At 42.0% G+C, this 16,089-nt stretch overlaps 1 protein-coding gene across 1 annotated transcript in view; it reads left to right on the top strand.

The window, feature by feature from the left end:
- Positions 1-16,089, top strand: part of CSMD1 (CUB and Sushi multiple domains 1) — a 2,896,277-nt gene that overhangs the window by 1,904,491 nt on the left and 975,697 nt on the right. Inside the window, exon 14 of the mRNA XM_030195161.1 lies at positions 6,299-6,625. Coding sequence (XP_030051021.1) covers positions 6,299-6,625 — 327 coding nt within the window. The remainder of the gene's footprint in view (positions 1-6,298; positions 6,626-16,089) is intronic.

Here is a 16,089-nt window from a genome sequence, read left to right as displayed (position 1 = left end):
TCTCAAGGTGAGGTACCACCATGGAGTGACATAGAGGCATTATAGTATTTTTGGTCTTATTTTGCATCCCTTTCCTAATAATTCCTAGCATCCTGTTTGCTTTCTTGGCTGCTGCCACTGCACACTGGGCAGAAGACTTCAGTGTATTGTCTACAATGACACCTAGATATTTTTCTTGAGTGCTGACTCCTAAGGTGGCCCCTAGCATAAGATAACTATGATTCAGTTATTCCCAATGTGCATCACTTTGCATTTGTTCACAATAAATTTCATCTGCCATTTGGATGCCCAGTCTTTCCGTTTTCTAATATCTTCCTGCAATTTTTCACAATCCGCATGTGTTTAGTATTTTCTTTTATTTTTCCTTATCAATGCTTTGCATATAGCTTGACACTGCTTATGTTGCTTCTTAGTTTTTTCATTCAGATTCTTTTACCATTCTTTGAAGTATGCTGTTTTGGCTCTAATAGTCTCTGTCACTTCAACTTTTAACCATGCTGGCTGTCGTTAGCTCTTCTTTCCACTTTTGTTAATATGCTGAATACATCTGGTCTGGGATTCCAAAATGGTATTTTTAAACAACGTCCACGCCTGATTTAGGGCCTTGTTTGCTAAGCCGTGCTAATGTTTTTAGTGCCTGCTAATGCTAGAGACACCCATAGGAATATATAGGTGTCTCTAGCATTAGCATGTGCTAAAAACACTAGCGCATCATAGTAAGCAGGGCCCTTAAAGTTCTAACCTTTTTGGCCGATCCTTTCAGCTTCTTTTTAACCATTTTCCTCATTTTGTCATTGTCATCCTTTCAAAAATTAAATGCTGTAACAGTAGATTTCTTTAGTGACTTCACTGCAGATATCAGATCAATCAGATCACTATTTCCCAGTGGTTCCAACACCTTGGTCTTATCTTATAGACATTTATATTCATTAGATGAAAATAGCCCCTCTTTCAATGCTCTAAATCAGCCCCAAAGTACTGTAGCCCCTTCATGGATATTTCCAAGCATCTTTTTCACATTCATTGGAAAGGTTTGCTCTATGAATCATGCTTTATCAAATGTATAAAAGTTGAATTAGTAGAACTTATTTTTAAACTAAAAAAAGCAAAAGGTTTCATGGCTAAGGCCCAAAATACTAGGGGCTAGGTGTCATTTCCCCTACCTCAATGCAAGCGGCATCCTCAGGCTCCACAGGGTCCCGTCGACACGCACACTTGACTGGCACAGCCCTGAGCCATGTATGTGTAGTTCTTCTCTGGCTGCAGGCTCCTCGATTGCTTTGCTTCTGCCCACCTGGCTCTGCTCTTCCTCTTCCAGGCTTCCCTTGCTTCTCTCCTATTGGTCTTCTGGTTCCTCCTTCCCCTGCTCTTGTCCTATGACTGTGCCCCTTCTCCCTGCTGATGTCAGATGCCAGCATTTTATCAGCTGAGCTCTCCCTAGACTCCTTGCTTCAGCTTCTATTTTGGTAGGTATTACTTGCTCAGTAGTGTGCTTCTCCTCTACTTTGTTCTTTGTTGCTGACTTAGCCTGTACCTGGATTACTCTTGTGTCTGCTGCCTGCCTCCTGACCTCACCTGTACCTGGATTACTCTTATGTCTGCTGCCTGCCTACTGACTCTGCCTGTACCTGGATTACTCTTGTGTCTGCTGCCTGCCTCCTGATCTTGCCTGTACCTGGATTGCTCTCTTGACCTGCTGCCTGCCTACTGACTCTGCCTGTACCTGGATCACTCTTTTGCCTGCTGCCTGTCTGGCTGTGACGTTCATCACCCCGCTTCCTGCTCCATCTCATAAGCCCTGCAAGCCGCCTGCACCTAGGGGCTCAACCTCTGGGGAACAGCGGTCAGCGCAGGTGAAACCTGGGGTTGTCTGGCCGCCAAGCAGAACCTGATCCGAGTACCAGGCTCGGCAGCACTCTACTTGGTACAGGAATTCACAGGTCTGACACTAGGTTTACTAAGCGGTACTAAGGGCGTGTTAGCATTTTTAACACGTGTAAATGGTGTGTGTGTGTTAAGCGCTAATGCGGCTGTAGAAATGTATAGGCACGTTAGCGTTTAACATGCCTTAAATTTACAGGCGTGTTAAAAACACTAACAAACCTTAGTAAACATACCCCTAAATGCTATATAACTCATTATTTGTAATCTTAAGTCTCCCCCATCCCCTTACTGGCAATCTCAATAGTCAGGTCAGTCACGTTTTTTATATAGTGCAAAATGAATATCTAAGCTGGAGAAATGAACAGATCAGTTAGACTTATACTCTAACACCCCTAATATATATGTAAGGCAACTATAATGCAATCCCTTATAAACCTACCCTTTTATTAAGGTGCACTAACATATTTAGCATGCACTAATGATTAGGGCACGTTAACTGATAAGATGTCCATAGAAATATAATGGGTGTCGATAAGCGAGCACTAAATCCATTAGCACACCTTAGTAAAAGGACCCCTAAAGTTTTTAACTGCATTTCTTTACATTGATGTAGCATTTTGCTTTGCAGTGCTTTGTGAGTCGTGACCATACTTTTTGATTTCAATTTGAACCATATCTTTTTAAAGACATTGTTTCGTTTGACCATCATATGTCACATTCTTTTGTGACTTTTCAGACCCCTGAGGCAGGCATTTTGCCGAAACATGGTGTCATGTCGGGTCTCTTGAAGAAAAACAGTTTCATCTTCTCAACTGGTCATCCTCCTGTTTTCTTTTTGGAAGAGCTTTGCTGGCTACGCTACTCTTTTTCTGTGTACTTTTGAACATAGTGTATCACAGTCCTGCACTTTGATGGTGTTCCTCTACCATATTTGTTCCTCTACCATATTTAAAATTGCACCAGATAACCCCTATTGGTAGTCTTGATTAGTCAGATTACCAAATAAAGATGTTCTGACATTTTAGCACTGTATTGAGGTTAGAAAGGTGTATGTGTGTGAGGGGGGTGCATCAAACCTACTGGGCACCAGGGATGTCGCTGAAGGTACCTTGTGCGAAGTGGTCCATGAAGCCTCCGATTTGGGCTGATGGGTCCTTTTAATGGGGTCACCACAAAAGAAATTTGTTTTCTCTTCTTCAGTCTTTTTCATCAAAAACAGGCCCACGAAGCCTCACTTGCACATCAGTTTTCATGTTTGCATGCATTAATGAGTTGCTTCAAATTTTTGCTCTGTAGTAGCTTACTAATGCAAAATTTACATAAACATTTGTGTAAAGTACACTTTACACAAAACATTTGTGCAAAGTACACTTTACACAAAACATTTGTGCACATTTCTCCAAATTCTATATATGGCGCTTTACGTTGTGTGTGCTAATTTGGCTGCATGGCCAAATTGCACATACAACTTAATTGATTAACAAGCCAATCCACACTTATAATTGGTACTTAACCAATTAGCAGCACTAATTGGCTTTAATTAGAATGCACAACTTTCTAGGTGTATTCTACAATGTGATGAGCATAAATTCTAATGCAAGCAGTTGAAAAGTGGCATGACCATGAGGGTGGAATGGGCAGGTTGTGAGAGTTTCAAAAAACTATTATAGAATACACCCAATCTGCGCCTAACATAGGCACAGGTATTTAGGCCTGGTTTTAGGCAGAGGCGTAGCCAGACACCCAATTTTGGGTGGGCCTGGGCCCAAGATGGGTGGGCAGAAGAACACCATCTTGTCCCACAAGCGATTTGGTCTGTCCCCCTCTCACCTAAGCAACTAATACACACTGCTTATGTTAGCCCCACAGCGTTCCCTCTGATGCAATTTCCTGTTTCCGCATAGGTGGAAATACATCAGAGGGAAGGCTGTGGGGCCAGTGCAAACAGTATGTATCAGTCGCTGCTTACTGGAGGCGAAGATATGCTATTTACAAGGTACACAGGAGAGGGAGTAGTTGGGAGTTTTCGGCTGGTGGGGCTTGGGGATCCCTGCCAGCCACATCATAGGTGTGCTGCTACTGGGTGGGCCTGAGCCCAAAGTGGGTGGGCCTGGGCCCACCCGGGTCCACCCTTGGCTACACCACTGGTTTTAGGTGGGGGTGCCTACATTTTAGTCGCAAGAATGACATATGAACATATTCTATAAACTACGTAGTTTATATAATCATGCTAACCATGTGGATTTTTGGCACCAATTTTAAGTTGCTGTTATAGAATTTGGCCCATTATGTACAAAGTAGTTCAAAATGCCTGGAAATGATCAAAAATATATTTTCGGAATAATTCTATAAGGAGGTACCTAGTTATAAATGGCAAGAAGGTATTAAATGATGATATTCTAGTCACTTGAATGCATTAATACCCCTTTATTCTATAACTTTAGGGTCTAAATGTATCATATGCATGCTGAGATTGAGCACCCTTTATAAAATAGCACCTGGCAGGGATTCCTGCACCCAACTATGGACATGAGGACTTATGCCAGCTAAAATCTGGCACAAAAGTTGGGCATGGATACCTGGAGTCTGATAACACTGTGCACATCTTATAGTTTATTAAAACTTGCTATACCATCCAAGCTGACTCACAGAACTGAGCAGTTTACAAATTAAAATTAAAACAAAAATAGTAAGGAAAGGAACTACATTGATTTGATAAGAAAGGAAGTGGAACAATCAAACCAGGACAATCACAACAGGGCCAGGGAACAAAGGGGGTAGGAAAAGGAGAAAAGGCAGAACAAGGCATGGTGACATTGACCATCTTGTGAGAATGCCATTGCATCATGCTCAAATTTGGACACAGATATTTGGGCACCCTCTATAGAATCTGGCATTTAATTCACAAATGCAAGGGGGAAATATAGATGGGTGTATTCCACGCTTATAGAATACTATGTTATGAGCTAAAATGCAACATTTATGCACTCACATTTATGATTACCGTTCACATGGCATAAGTATTAGTGCCTAAATGTTGACTTGCAAATGTGGGTGCCCAGATGTCTTTATAGAATTTGAATTTAAGTGCCCACATTTGGGTAACCTTTATAGAATTGCCCCCATTAGGCATGCAGCTAGGTGTAGGTATTTACACCAGCTGTAGGGAGTGTTTAAAGTGTTCCTGTCCTAAATGTAAGCTTATGTTCAGCTACTTGCACTAGTATTCTAGAAAGAGAAGTAGGCACCTACTTTTCTTTATAGAATAAGTTTGGAAGAAGCACCATAACCAGTGCCATTAGTAGTCACTCTGTTATAGAATTATCTTCCATTGCTACATTTTGAGCAAACATTACTGTAATTAGAAAAAAAACAAAGGTTTGAAAGCCTCCTTTAAACATTAAAGCCAGGGGGCACTGTTGAGCTCCTGAAGTAAGGCAGATACCCTGTTGAAGAGTCAACTGTACATTAGTAAATAGTTCGGCATTATTAGTTATTTTTTCTGGAAGCTGCTCCCAAACACTAATCTATAAGGGTAATATTCAGCCTGAAGCAGTAAGGAGCTGGTAAGCTGATATGTGTGCTGACTTGGAAGTTACCTGGGCACTGACAGATATTCAAACTGGTGCTAGGTTAACTTGGCACATAAAGGGGCCCTTTTACTAAGGTGCATGAACCGATTTAGCATGTACTAATGTATTAGTGAGTGCTAAGGCACATGCAGCCCATAGGTATACAATGGACGCAAATCAGCACACACTAAATCTGTTAGCACACCTTAGTAAAAGGACTCCAAAGACAGGACAACCTTTTAGCCTCTCCCTGCCAAATTAAACCTTTTTGAATATCAACCCCTATATTCTCAATTGTGTTGCTGCTACGACACTTTTTTATCTTACAAAGTGTATCATGGATTTGATACACTGCTTTTGACTCAATAAATCTCCTGAACTGTTTCTGGTGTGGCTTAATTGAGGCTATCGGTGGCCTTTCTCCAAGATCCACAAATAGTTCACATTTATACTGAAAAATCAGAATATTGACTGTTGCAGTAGGCCGTTGCTAATTTAATATGATAGTGATGACAACTTGTTACTGAATACTGGCAGTCTCAGGGGACTGATTTCCTAAGCAAGTATGATATGATAGCTGAAAACTGTTATACATATAGATGATTGGTTTTGCATTGAAGCTTAAAGTTGTTAAGATAAAGATGAAATTAATATTATCCTGAGCCTAGCTATTCAAAATAACCATAATCATAGTTTTCCTCTGGGTGATTATATTTGTCCTGTCACAATGTTTTCTTACTGGAGTCAGGAGATATTAGTCAAAACAGAAATATAATCATTTTCTTTTAAATGAAAAGAGAACAAAAAGTTAAAATATAGCCATGTCTTTGTCTTCTGTGCAGTCTCATGCTTTTTCAACTTTACCACACCATCAGGAATTATTCTGTCACCAAATTACCCAGAAGAGTATGGAAACAACATGAACTGTGTCTGGCTGATTATTTCTGAAGCTGGAAGCAGGATCCACCTCATTTTCAATGACTTTGATGTAGAACCACAGTTTGACTATGTCTCAGTAAAGGATGAAGGAATTTCTGATTTGCCAGCCCTTGGAACCTTTTCTGGCAATGAGGTTCCTTCCCAATTGGCCAGCAATGGGCATATAGTTCGAGTGGAATTTCAATCGGATCACTCTACCACTGGGAGAGGCTTTAACATCACTTACACAAGTAAGTAAGAAACAGGTCATGTTTCAATGCAGGATTCTTTCAAATGTAATGCTGTTGTAGTAATGCTTTAGGTATAGAGTAGGAAGTAATTTTGGTGGAAATTGGATTAGAATATTGTTTTAAATTAAATGGAATCAAAGAAAGAGGAGGAGATCTACCTGCAGATGAGTGGTTGGCTGTATTGTTGGAAGAGTGGATGAAAGGGACATTGCAGGATGGCCCTGCTGATGTCACTTCTGGGTCCTGCTGATTCAATAAGAGCAAGCATCACTACTGCATTGGCTATAGGGGCATGTGCAAAGAGGCATGAGATTCTCTTTGGAGCCATGGGAGAGCCACAGAGGACTACAAAGAATCTAAATTAGACTGAATCTTTGATTTTTTTTAAATATTGTATTTAGGAACTGCACCTGATTCACTATAAGGGATCACTTCAGCAAAAGATTTAAAACTTCTGGTGTTAAGCAGTCATGACGCTTATGGACAAGCATATCATCACCTATAAGTGTGTTATACCCCCTCCCCTTTCAAGATCAAGCTAGGTTAAATTTATCAACAGGAACTTCTGAGGTGTTCACAATGAAAAGCAGTATATCAAGCTACATAAAACCCCAAAAAGCACTGGTGGGGGGGAGGGAATCAAACCCTCCCCCACATGTGATTCATAATTTCTCAGATGGAAGGGGATTGCCCTGATGGTTCCACTCTCTTAGTCATTTGGTGCAATTGAGTTTTCTTGTTCCTTCAGCTTCTCATATGTTGGAGAGCATATGATTACCACAAGGGGTACATGTTCTTCTTTGACTGGAGATGATTTAGAGGTAGCTTAAGTTCCTTCAGATATTTCCCTATTAGACATTGGAAGGTGGTTTCCAGAACTGAGTGCTTGTTGAAGACTTTGGTGGCACAGCTCTGTTTTTTCAAAGCAAACTACAGTCAAAATGCTGGAGATTGATCCAATTTGACATGTTTGGAAATCCATGTGGATTCTATGGAACCCCAGCTTACCTCTGTGCAGACTGTGATTGTTTTTGGGATTAAAGGCAGTTTGAATGTCTTCATAAAATAAGAGGCTGTGGAGAATCAGGTCAGAGCTAAACATTGAAATTTGTATGTTTTCACTTATTGTCTGCTGTTGCTTTGCTAAGACAGTATCTTAAAGAAGTGTTATTGCTACCTAACTTTACTTATCAAGTGATATGATTAAGCAAGATGAGCAACAGGGAGCCCTAGATGTATTGGAGGAGCCAAGCTTAGTCTAAGTTCCTTGAAACTTCTCAAGATTATTACTGCAAGGACTATCCTCTTTTCTACTTTGCTTTCTGAACAAAATAAGATGTTAGCCTTGAAAGCTGTTTTTAAAAAGATAGAAACACTGTTTTATGAGCAGAGGCTTCAGGCATTTCCTGATGTGATTCATGCCACTGAGGTACTCTGGAAGCTATTTCTGCAACTGAAACCTAGAGTAATTATTTTGAGTGCCTCCTTCTTTCAAACTTTCTATGTAATGTCATATAAACCTTACCTTGTTTCTTATTAATTGCAACATTCTCTCATTTGAGTTAAATGTGATATAAGAACATAAGAATAGCCATACTGGATCAGACCAATGGTCTATCCAGACCAGTATCCAACAGTGGCCAATCCAGGTCACAAGTACCTGGTAGAAATCCAAATAGTAGCAACATTCCATGCTACCAATCCCAGGGCAAGCAGTGGCTTCTCAATGTCTATCTCAATAGCAGACTATGGACTTTTCCTTCAGGAACTTGTCCAAACCTTTTTTTAAATCATTTTTATTAAGATGGCAGCAACAAAACAGTAGAAGACAATCAACAACAATTCCAACAAATAGCCTAGCTCCTAAAATACTATAAGATCTCATATTCCAACACGACCATCCCTACCACCAGGATAATATTTAGGAACGCCCCACACACATGTCTACCCTTCAAGACCAAGACCCCACAGAACACTCTAGGAATCAGGTCACAAACAGAGCAATTGACTATGAAGTCAATTGGAAGTGTTGTATAAAATGGCTCACGACCCTCTTGGGAATCAAAATCTTGCACCTCCAGATACAATTGGTAGATCATCTGTAAGTGCCATAATTGTAGAATTTGTGCATGGTGAGAAAGCCAAGCCAAAAGAAGAGCCTTCTTAGCAAGAAGTACCACCCGCTGGAGGAAGCCGGGAAAACCACCAGGCACTCTGTGCTCACGATTGTACAAATCTTTTTAAAAACCAGATACGCTAACTGCTGTTACTATGTCCTCTCTTATCTGTTGAGTGAAAAATATTTCCTCCTATTTGTTTTAAATATATTTCCATGTAACCTCATTGAGTATCCCCTAGCCCTTGTACTTTTTAAAAGAGTGAAAAATTGATTCATTTTTACCTGTTGTACACCATTCAGAATTTTGTAGTCCTCGAACATATCCCCCCTCAGCTATCTCTTTTCCAAGCTGAAGAGCCATAACCTACGTGGAGGGGCATAATCGAACGGAAACGTCTATCTCCATGGGCGTTTATCTCCGAGAACGGGTCCTTGAAGGGGCGGACCGAACCGTATTTTCGAAAAAATAGACGTCCATGTTTTATTCGACAATTTGTGAGCTGGGCGTTTTTGTTTTTCAGTGGTAATGGAAAATGAAAGCGCCCAGATCAAAAACGAATAAATCCAAGGCATTTGTTTGTGGGAGGGGCCAGGAGTCGTAGTGCACTGGTCCCCTCACATGCCAGGACACCAACCGGGCACCCTAGGGGGCACTTTTACAAAAAAAAAAAAAAGGTAAAAGAGCTCCCAGGTGCATAGCACCCTTCCCTTGGGTGTTGAGCCCCCCAAATCCCCCTCAAAACCCACTGCCCACAAGTCTATACCATTACTATAGCCCTAAGGGGTGAAGGGGGGCACCTACATGTGGGTACAGTGGGTTTGGGGGGCGGTGTGGAGGGCTCCCATTTACCAGCACAAGTGTAACAAGTGGGGGGGATGGGCCTGGGTCTACCTGCCTGACGTCCACTGCACCCCCTAATAACTGCTCCAGTGACCTGCATACTGCTGCCAGAGAGGTGGGTATGACATTTGAGGGTGAACATAAAAAGTTGTAAAACTGCATATTTTTGTGGTGGGAGGGGGTTTGTGACCACTGGGGGAGTCAGGGGAGGTCATCCCCGACTCCCTCCAGTGGTCATCTGGTCATTTAGGGCACTTTTTGGGGCCCTATTCGTGGAAAAACAGGGTCCAGGAAAAGTGCCTAAATTCTTGCTAAAAACGCATATTTTTTTTCCATTATCGGCGAAAGGCGCCTATCTCTGTTCGGCCGATAACCACGCCCCAGTTCCGCCTTCACCACGCCTTTGACACGCCCCCATCAACTTTGTCCGCATCCGCGACGGAGTGCAGTTGAAAACGTCCAAATTCGGCTTTCGATTATACCGCTTTATTCGTTTTTGTGAGATAAACGTCTATCTCCCGATTTGGGTCGCAATATAGGCGTCTTTCTTTTTCAATTATAAGCTGGTTAGTATTTCCTTATGTAAGAAGAGTTCCATCCCCTTTATCATTTTGGTCATTCTTCTTTGAACCTTTTCTAATTCTGTTATATCTTTTTGAGATACACAACCATAATTGAATGCAATACTTAAGGTGAGGCCGCACCGTGGAACGATACAGAGGCATTATAGTATTCTCAGTCTTATTTACCATCACTTTCCTAATAATTCCTAGCATCCTGTTTGCTTTTTTGGCCACCACCACACACTGGGCAGAAGATTTCAGCGTGTTGCTACAATAACACCTAGATCGTTTTCTTGAGTGCTGACTCCCAAGGTGGACCCTAGCATCTAGTAAATATGATTTAGATTATTCTTCCTGATGTGCATCACTTTGCATTTGTCCACATTAAATTTCATCTGCCATTTGGATGCCCAGTCTTCCAATTTCCTAAGGTCTTCCTGCAATTTTTCACAGTCCACTTATGATTTAACAACTTTGAGTAGTTTTATGTTATCTGCAAATTTAATCACCTTACTTGTCATTCTGATTTCCAGATCATTTTTAAATATGTTAAATAGTACCAGTCCCAGTACAGATCCCTGCAGCACATTTTAAGAAACGGAGCATACCCTGGAATGCACAGATTGTTAACTAGCTCCTTACACATATTCTATTTGTAACAAAATAAAAAAGTCAAGTGTCTTCCAGAACAAGCCATAATGTAGATTACTCCTATGCTGAAGGGCAAGTGAATTTCACCATCTTGCTGCTATTAACAGATTTGTAGCTAATATTTTTAAAACTGGGAAGTTACAAATAGCATCTGGCTATGCTTCGTCTATTATGGTTAGATAATAATATCAGGTTACTCATATAATCTGATGCTTCACCATAAATGATCAAAAATAAAATTACAGTGCAAAATTACAAACTCACTCTAGCCTCCACAGGCAACCAATGTAGTCTAACATAGAATGGTTTAACCCTTCCATACCTAGATACTGAAACTATGACCCTTGTTGCCATATTTTGCAGCATCTAGAGTCCTCAATGAAACATCTGTGCTACAACCCATGTAAATTAAATTGCAGTAATCAATTTGTGATAAAAACAAAGACTGTATTATTAGTCTAAAATTGTCTAGTTTAAAACATCTACTATGTCTCAATTTTTTTTAATGTCCAAAATATCCTTCTAGCTAAAGCCTGTATCCAATAATCAAAGAATAAAAACGTATCAACCATTATTCCCAGGATTTTCATATGACACTAAAATGTGATTGTTTTAAGGTATACCTAACAACAAAAAATTGGTTTTATCATTATTCAATTTTAAACGATTCCTTTGTGCCCAAGTATCTACCAAATGTATGTTAACCCCATCAAGACAGTTTATGTCATTAGCTTCTCAAATGGAATTTAGATGGTAATATTATCTGCGTGAATAAAACAATGAATACTTCTTACTGCTAAAATAGATCCCAGAGAAGACATTAATACATTAAATAGAAATAGTCAACAAAGGAGATCCTTGCTCTCCACCTTTCTGAAAAGATGTTATTAATTTTCAAACTATGGACCAGACTCTATACATGGAGCCTGAAAACTCCACGTGGAATAAATTTCTCCCTAAGCGTATTCTGTAAGCGGCACCCATATTTAGGCACAGTACACAGAATACACTTATGGGTTCATTTTTGAAAGAGAAGGGCACCCATCTTTCGACACAAATTGGGAGATGGGCGTCCTTCTCCCAGGGTCGCCCAAATTAGCATAATCGAAAGCCGATTTTGGGCGCCCTCAACTGCTTTCCATCGCGGGGATGACCAAAGGTCACGGGGGTGTCGGAAGCATAAGCGAAGGCGGGACTGGGGCGTGCTTAACACAAGGGCATCCCTGATGAACACTAGGCTGACTTTACTTGATCCTTTTTTTTTACGACCAAGCCACAAAAATGTGCCCTAAATGACAAGACGACCACCGGAGGGAATTGGGGATGACCTCCCCCTACTTGCCCAGTGGTCACTAACCCCCTCCCACCCTAAAAAAATGTTTAAATATTTTTTCCAGACTCAAATATTATACCCAGCTCCATGACAGCAGTATGCAGGTCCATGGAGCAGTTTTAGTGGGTACTGCAGTGCACTTCAGGCAGGCGGACCCAGGTCCATCCCCACTCTACCTGTTACACTTGTGGTGGTAAATGTGAGCCCTCCAAAACCCTCCACAAACCCACTGTACCCACATCTAGGTGCCCCCCTTCATTCCTAAGGGCTATGGTAGTGGTGTACAGTTGTGGGGAGTGAGTTTTGGAGGGCACAGCAGACAAGGTAAGGGAGCTATGCACCTGGGAGCTTTTTCTGAAGTCCACTGCAGTGCCCCCTAGGGTGACCGGTTGGTGTCCTGGCATGTCAGGGGGACCAGTGCATTATGAATGCTGGCTCCTCCCACGACAAAAGGGCTTGCATTTGGTTATTTCTGAGATGGGCATCCTTGGTTTCCATTATCGCTGAAAATCAGAAACGACCAAGTCTAGGGACAACCATCTCTAAGGACGACCTAGATTTCAGGATTTGGGCATCCCCGACCGTATTATCGAAACAAAAGATGGACATCCAGCGGCTTGCATTTGGTCGTTTCTGAAACGGGTGTCATTGGTTTACATTATCGCTGAAAATCAGAAACAACCAAGTCTAGGGACGACCATCTCTAAGGACGACCTAATTTTCAGGATTTGGGCGTCCCCGACCGTATTATCGAAATAAAAGATGGACGTCCATCTTGTTTCGATAATGCGGGTTTCCCCGCCCCTCCACTGGGACATTTTGCGAGGACGTCCTCAGCAAAACTTGGGCATCCCTTTCGATTATGCCCCTCAACGTTGATATCACAGAGCTTAAAACTACACGCATCCATTTACACCAAGGGAAATGCGGCATAAATGCCGGTGCCTAGATTTCGGCACACAGGAGCATATTCTATAACAGTGCACATAAACTTTGGAACACCCACAAATTGCCCATTTCTGCACCCATAGCTATGCCTCTTTTGGACTGCACACATTAGAATTTAGGTGCAGTTCATTACAGAATACACTTACAGGCTCATTTTCAAAAGAGATGGACATCCAAAAAGTGACACAAATCGGCACTTGGACGTCCTTCTCACAGAGACATCCAAATTGGTATAATCGAAACCGCATTTTGCACGTCTTTGTCAGAAATCTGTCACAAGGATGTTCAAATCTGAAGGGGGCATATTGGAGGCATGCTCGAGGCAGGACTTGGGCGTTCCTAAGACTTGGACATCGTTGAACCATAATGGAACAAAGCAAAGACATCCAGGACTAAAACTTGGACGTTTTCAGCTAGACCTGTTTTTATTACAAATAAGGCACAAAGAGGTACCCAAAATGGCCAGATGACAATTGGAAGGAATCAGGGATGACCTCCCCTTACTCCCCCAGTGGTCACTAACCCCCTCCCAACCCCCTAAATTCTGATGAACAACATTACTTGCTAGTCTCTATGCCAGCCTCAGATGTCATACTCAGGTCCATTACAGCACATGCAGGTCACTGGAGTAGTTTCATAGTAGGTGCAGTGCACTTCAGATAGGTGGACCCAGGCCCATACCCCCTACTTGTTACATTTGTGGAGGAAACAGCAAGCTCTCCAAAACCCACCAGAAACCCACTGTACCCACATATAGGTGCCCCCCTTCACCTGTAAGGGCTATGGTAGTGGTGTACAGTTGGGGGTAGTGGGTTTTGGTTGGGTTTTGTGGGGGCTCAGAACACAAGGTAAGGGAGCTGTGTACCTGGGAGTATTTTATACAGTACATTGCATAGGGTGCCCGATTGATATCCTGGCATGTCAGGGGGACCAGTCTACTACAAATGCTGACTCCTCCCACGTCCAAATGGCTTGACTTTGGATGTTTTAGACTTGGCGTCTTTGTGTTCAAAAATGGCTAAAAATCAAAGACGTCCAAATCGCAAAACGTCCAAATCCTAGGACGACCATGGTGTATGTTCGAACACAAAAGATGGACGTCCATCTTTTTCGAAAATGACCTTCTTCCCGCCTCTGAATTTGTATGTTTTACAAAGACGTCCAAATTCCAACTTAGACGTTTCTTTCGAAAATGCCCCTCTTAGTGAATTGTATGCATACATTCTAATTATTGCCAATTAGTGCTCATTATTACTCATTAAGACCTGTTCTCAATGCTGATTAGCTTGTTATGCCAATTAAGGTACATGCATTGTTATAGAATATGGTTGGAGTTTGGCGCAGAACACTATCAGGCTTATTTTCAAAAGAGAAGGTTGTCCATCTTTCAACACAAATCACAAGATGGGCGTCCTTCTCCCACGGTCACCCAAATCGGCATAATCGAAAGCCGATTTTGGGCATCCTCAACTGCTTTCTGTTGCAGGGATGATCAAAGTTCACAGGGGTGTGTCAGAGGAGTAGCGAAGGCGGGACTGGGGCGTGCCTCACACATTGGCATCATCGACCTATAATGGAAAAAAGAAGGGCATCCCTGACGAACACTTCGGCGACTTTACCTCGTCCTTTTTTTCTTTCAACCAAGCCACAGAAATGTGCCCTAAATGACCAGATGGCCACCAGAGAGAATTGGAGATGACCTCCTCTTATTCCCCCAGTGGTCACTAACCCCCTCCCACCCTCAAAATTTTTTTTTTAATATTTTTTCCAGCCTCTATGTCAGCCTCAAATATCATACCCAGCTCCATGACAGCAGTATGCAGGTCCCTGGAGCAGTTTTAGTGAGTACTGCAGGGCACTTCAGGCAGGCGGACCCAGTCCCATCTCCCCTCCACCTGTTACACTTGTGGTGATAAATGTGAGCTCTTCAAAACCCACCACAAACCCACTGTACCCACATGTAGGTGCCCCCCTTCACCCATAAGGGCTATGGTAGTGGTGTACAGTTGTGGGGAGTGGGTTTGGGGGGGGGCTCAGCACACAAGGTACGGGAGCTATGCACCTTGGAGCAATATTTGAAGTCCAGTGCAGTGCCCTCTAGGGTGCCCAGTTGGTGTCTTGGCATGTCAGGGGGACCAGAGCACTACGAATGCTGGCTCCTCCCACGACCAAAGGGTTTGCATTTGGGCGTCCTTGGTTTCCATTATCGCCGAAAATCGGGGACGACCATCTCTAAGGACGACCATCTCTAAAATCGACCTAAATATCAAGATTTGGGCATCCCCGAACGTATTATTGAAATGAAAGATGGACGCCCATCTTGTTTTGATAATAGGGGTTTCCCCACCCCTTCACTGGGATGTCCTGCGAGGATGTCCTCAGGAAAACTTGGGCGCCCCTTTCGATTATGCCCCTCTAAGCATGATGTATAGAATCCAGGTGTATATGTTCTTAGTGAGAGAAAGGCCTCAAACCAATAACTTGCTCTTTCCCCTGTAATGAAATCATTTCATATATCCATCAAGATTCAGTGATGCTCGACATCAAAAGTACTAAAAAGGTCAAATTGTAACAATAGTGTCTTTTCCTCCCATGCTTACATAAACTCTCATCTCTGATATGAATGTTCTTAATACTGCTTCTGTGCTATATCTTCAGCAAAATCCTGATTGTGATGAGTGTCGGATACCATAATGTTCTGGGATGGATGGACCATTGGTCTGACCATTATAGCTATTTCTATGTTCTTATGGTAAAAAAATTATATTACCTATTCAGGAAATATTCCCTCTTTGATATTATCACTTATCCAATTTAATAGTATTCTCAAATATTTGCAGGATGCTCAGTATTTCTTCCTTGATTCTTTCAAATGTGAATGTTTTCATATAGATAGAAATGCTTGACATTTTTAGTAGTATATTATTTGCTGAATACTGTTAATGGTTAGTTGCAGCAGGGTGTAGGTTTAACTTCATCCACAGGGATGGTTTTCTCTACCCTAGATGA

This window comes from Microcaecilia unicolor, chromosome 3 (genome assembly GCF_901765095.1).
Source record: "Microcaecilia unicolor chromosome 3, aMicUni1.1, whole genome shotgun sequence".
NCBI classification, from domain to species: Eukaryota; Metazoa; Chordata; class Amphibia; order Gymnophiona; family Siphonopidae; genus Microcaecilia; species Microcaecilia unicolor.
The sequence above is the reverse complement of the archived record's forward strand: the minus strand, read 5'-3'. Positions and strand labels throughout refer to the sequence as shown.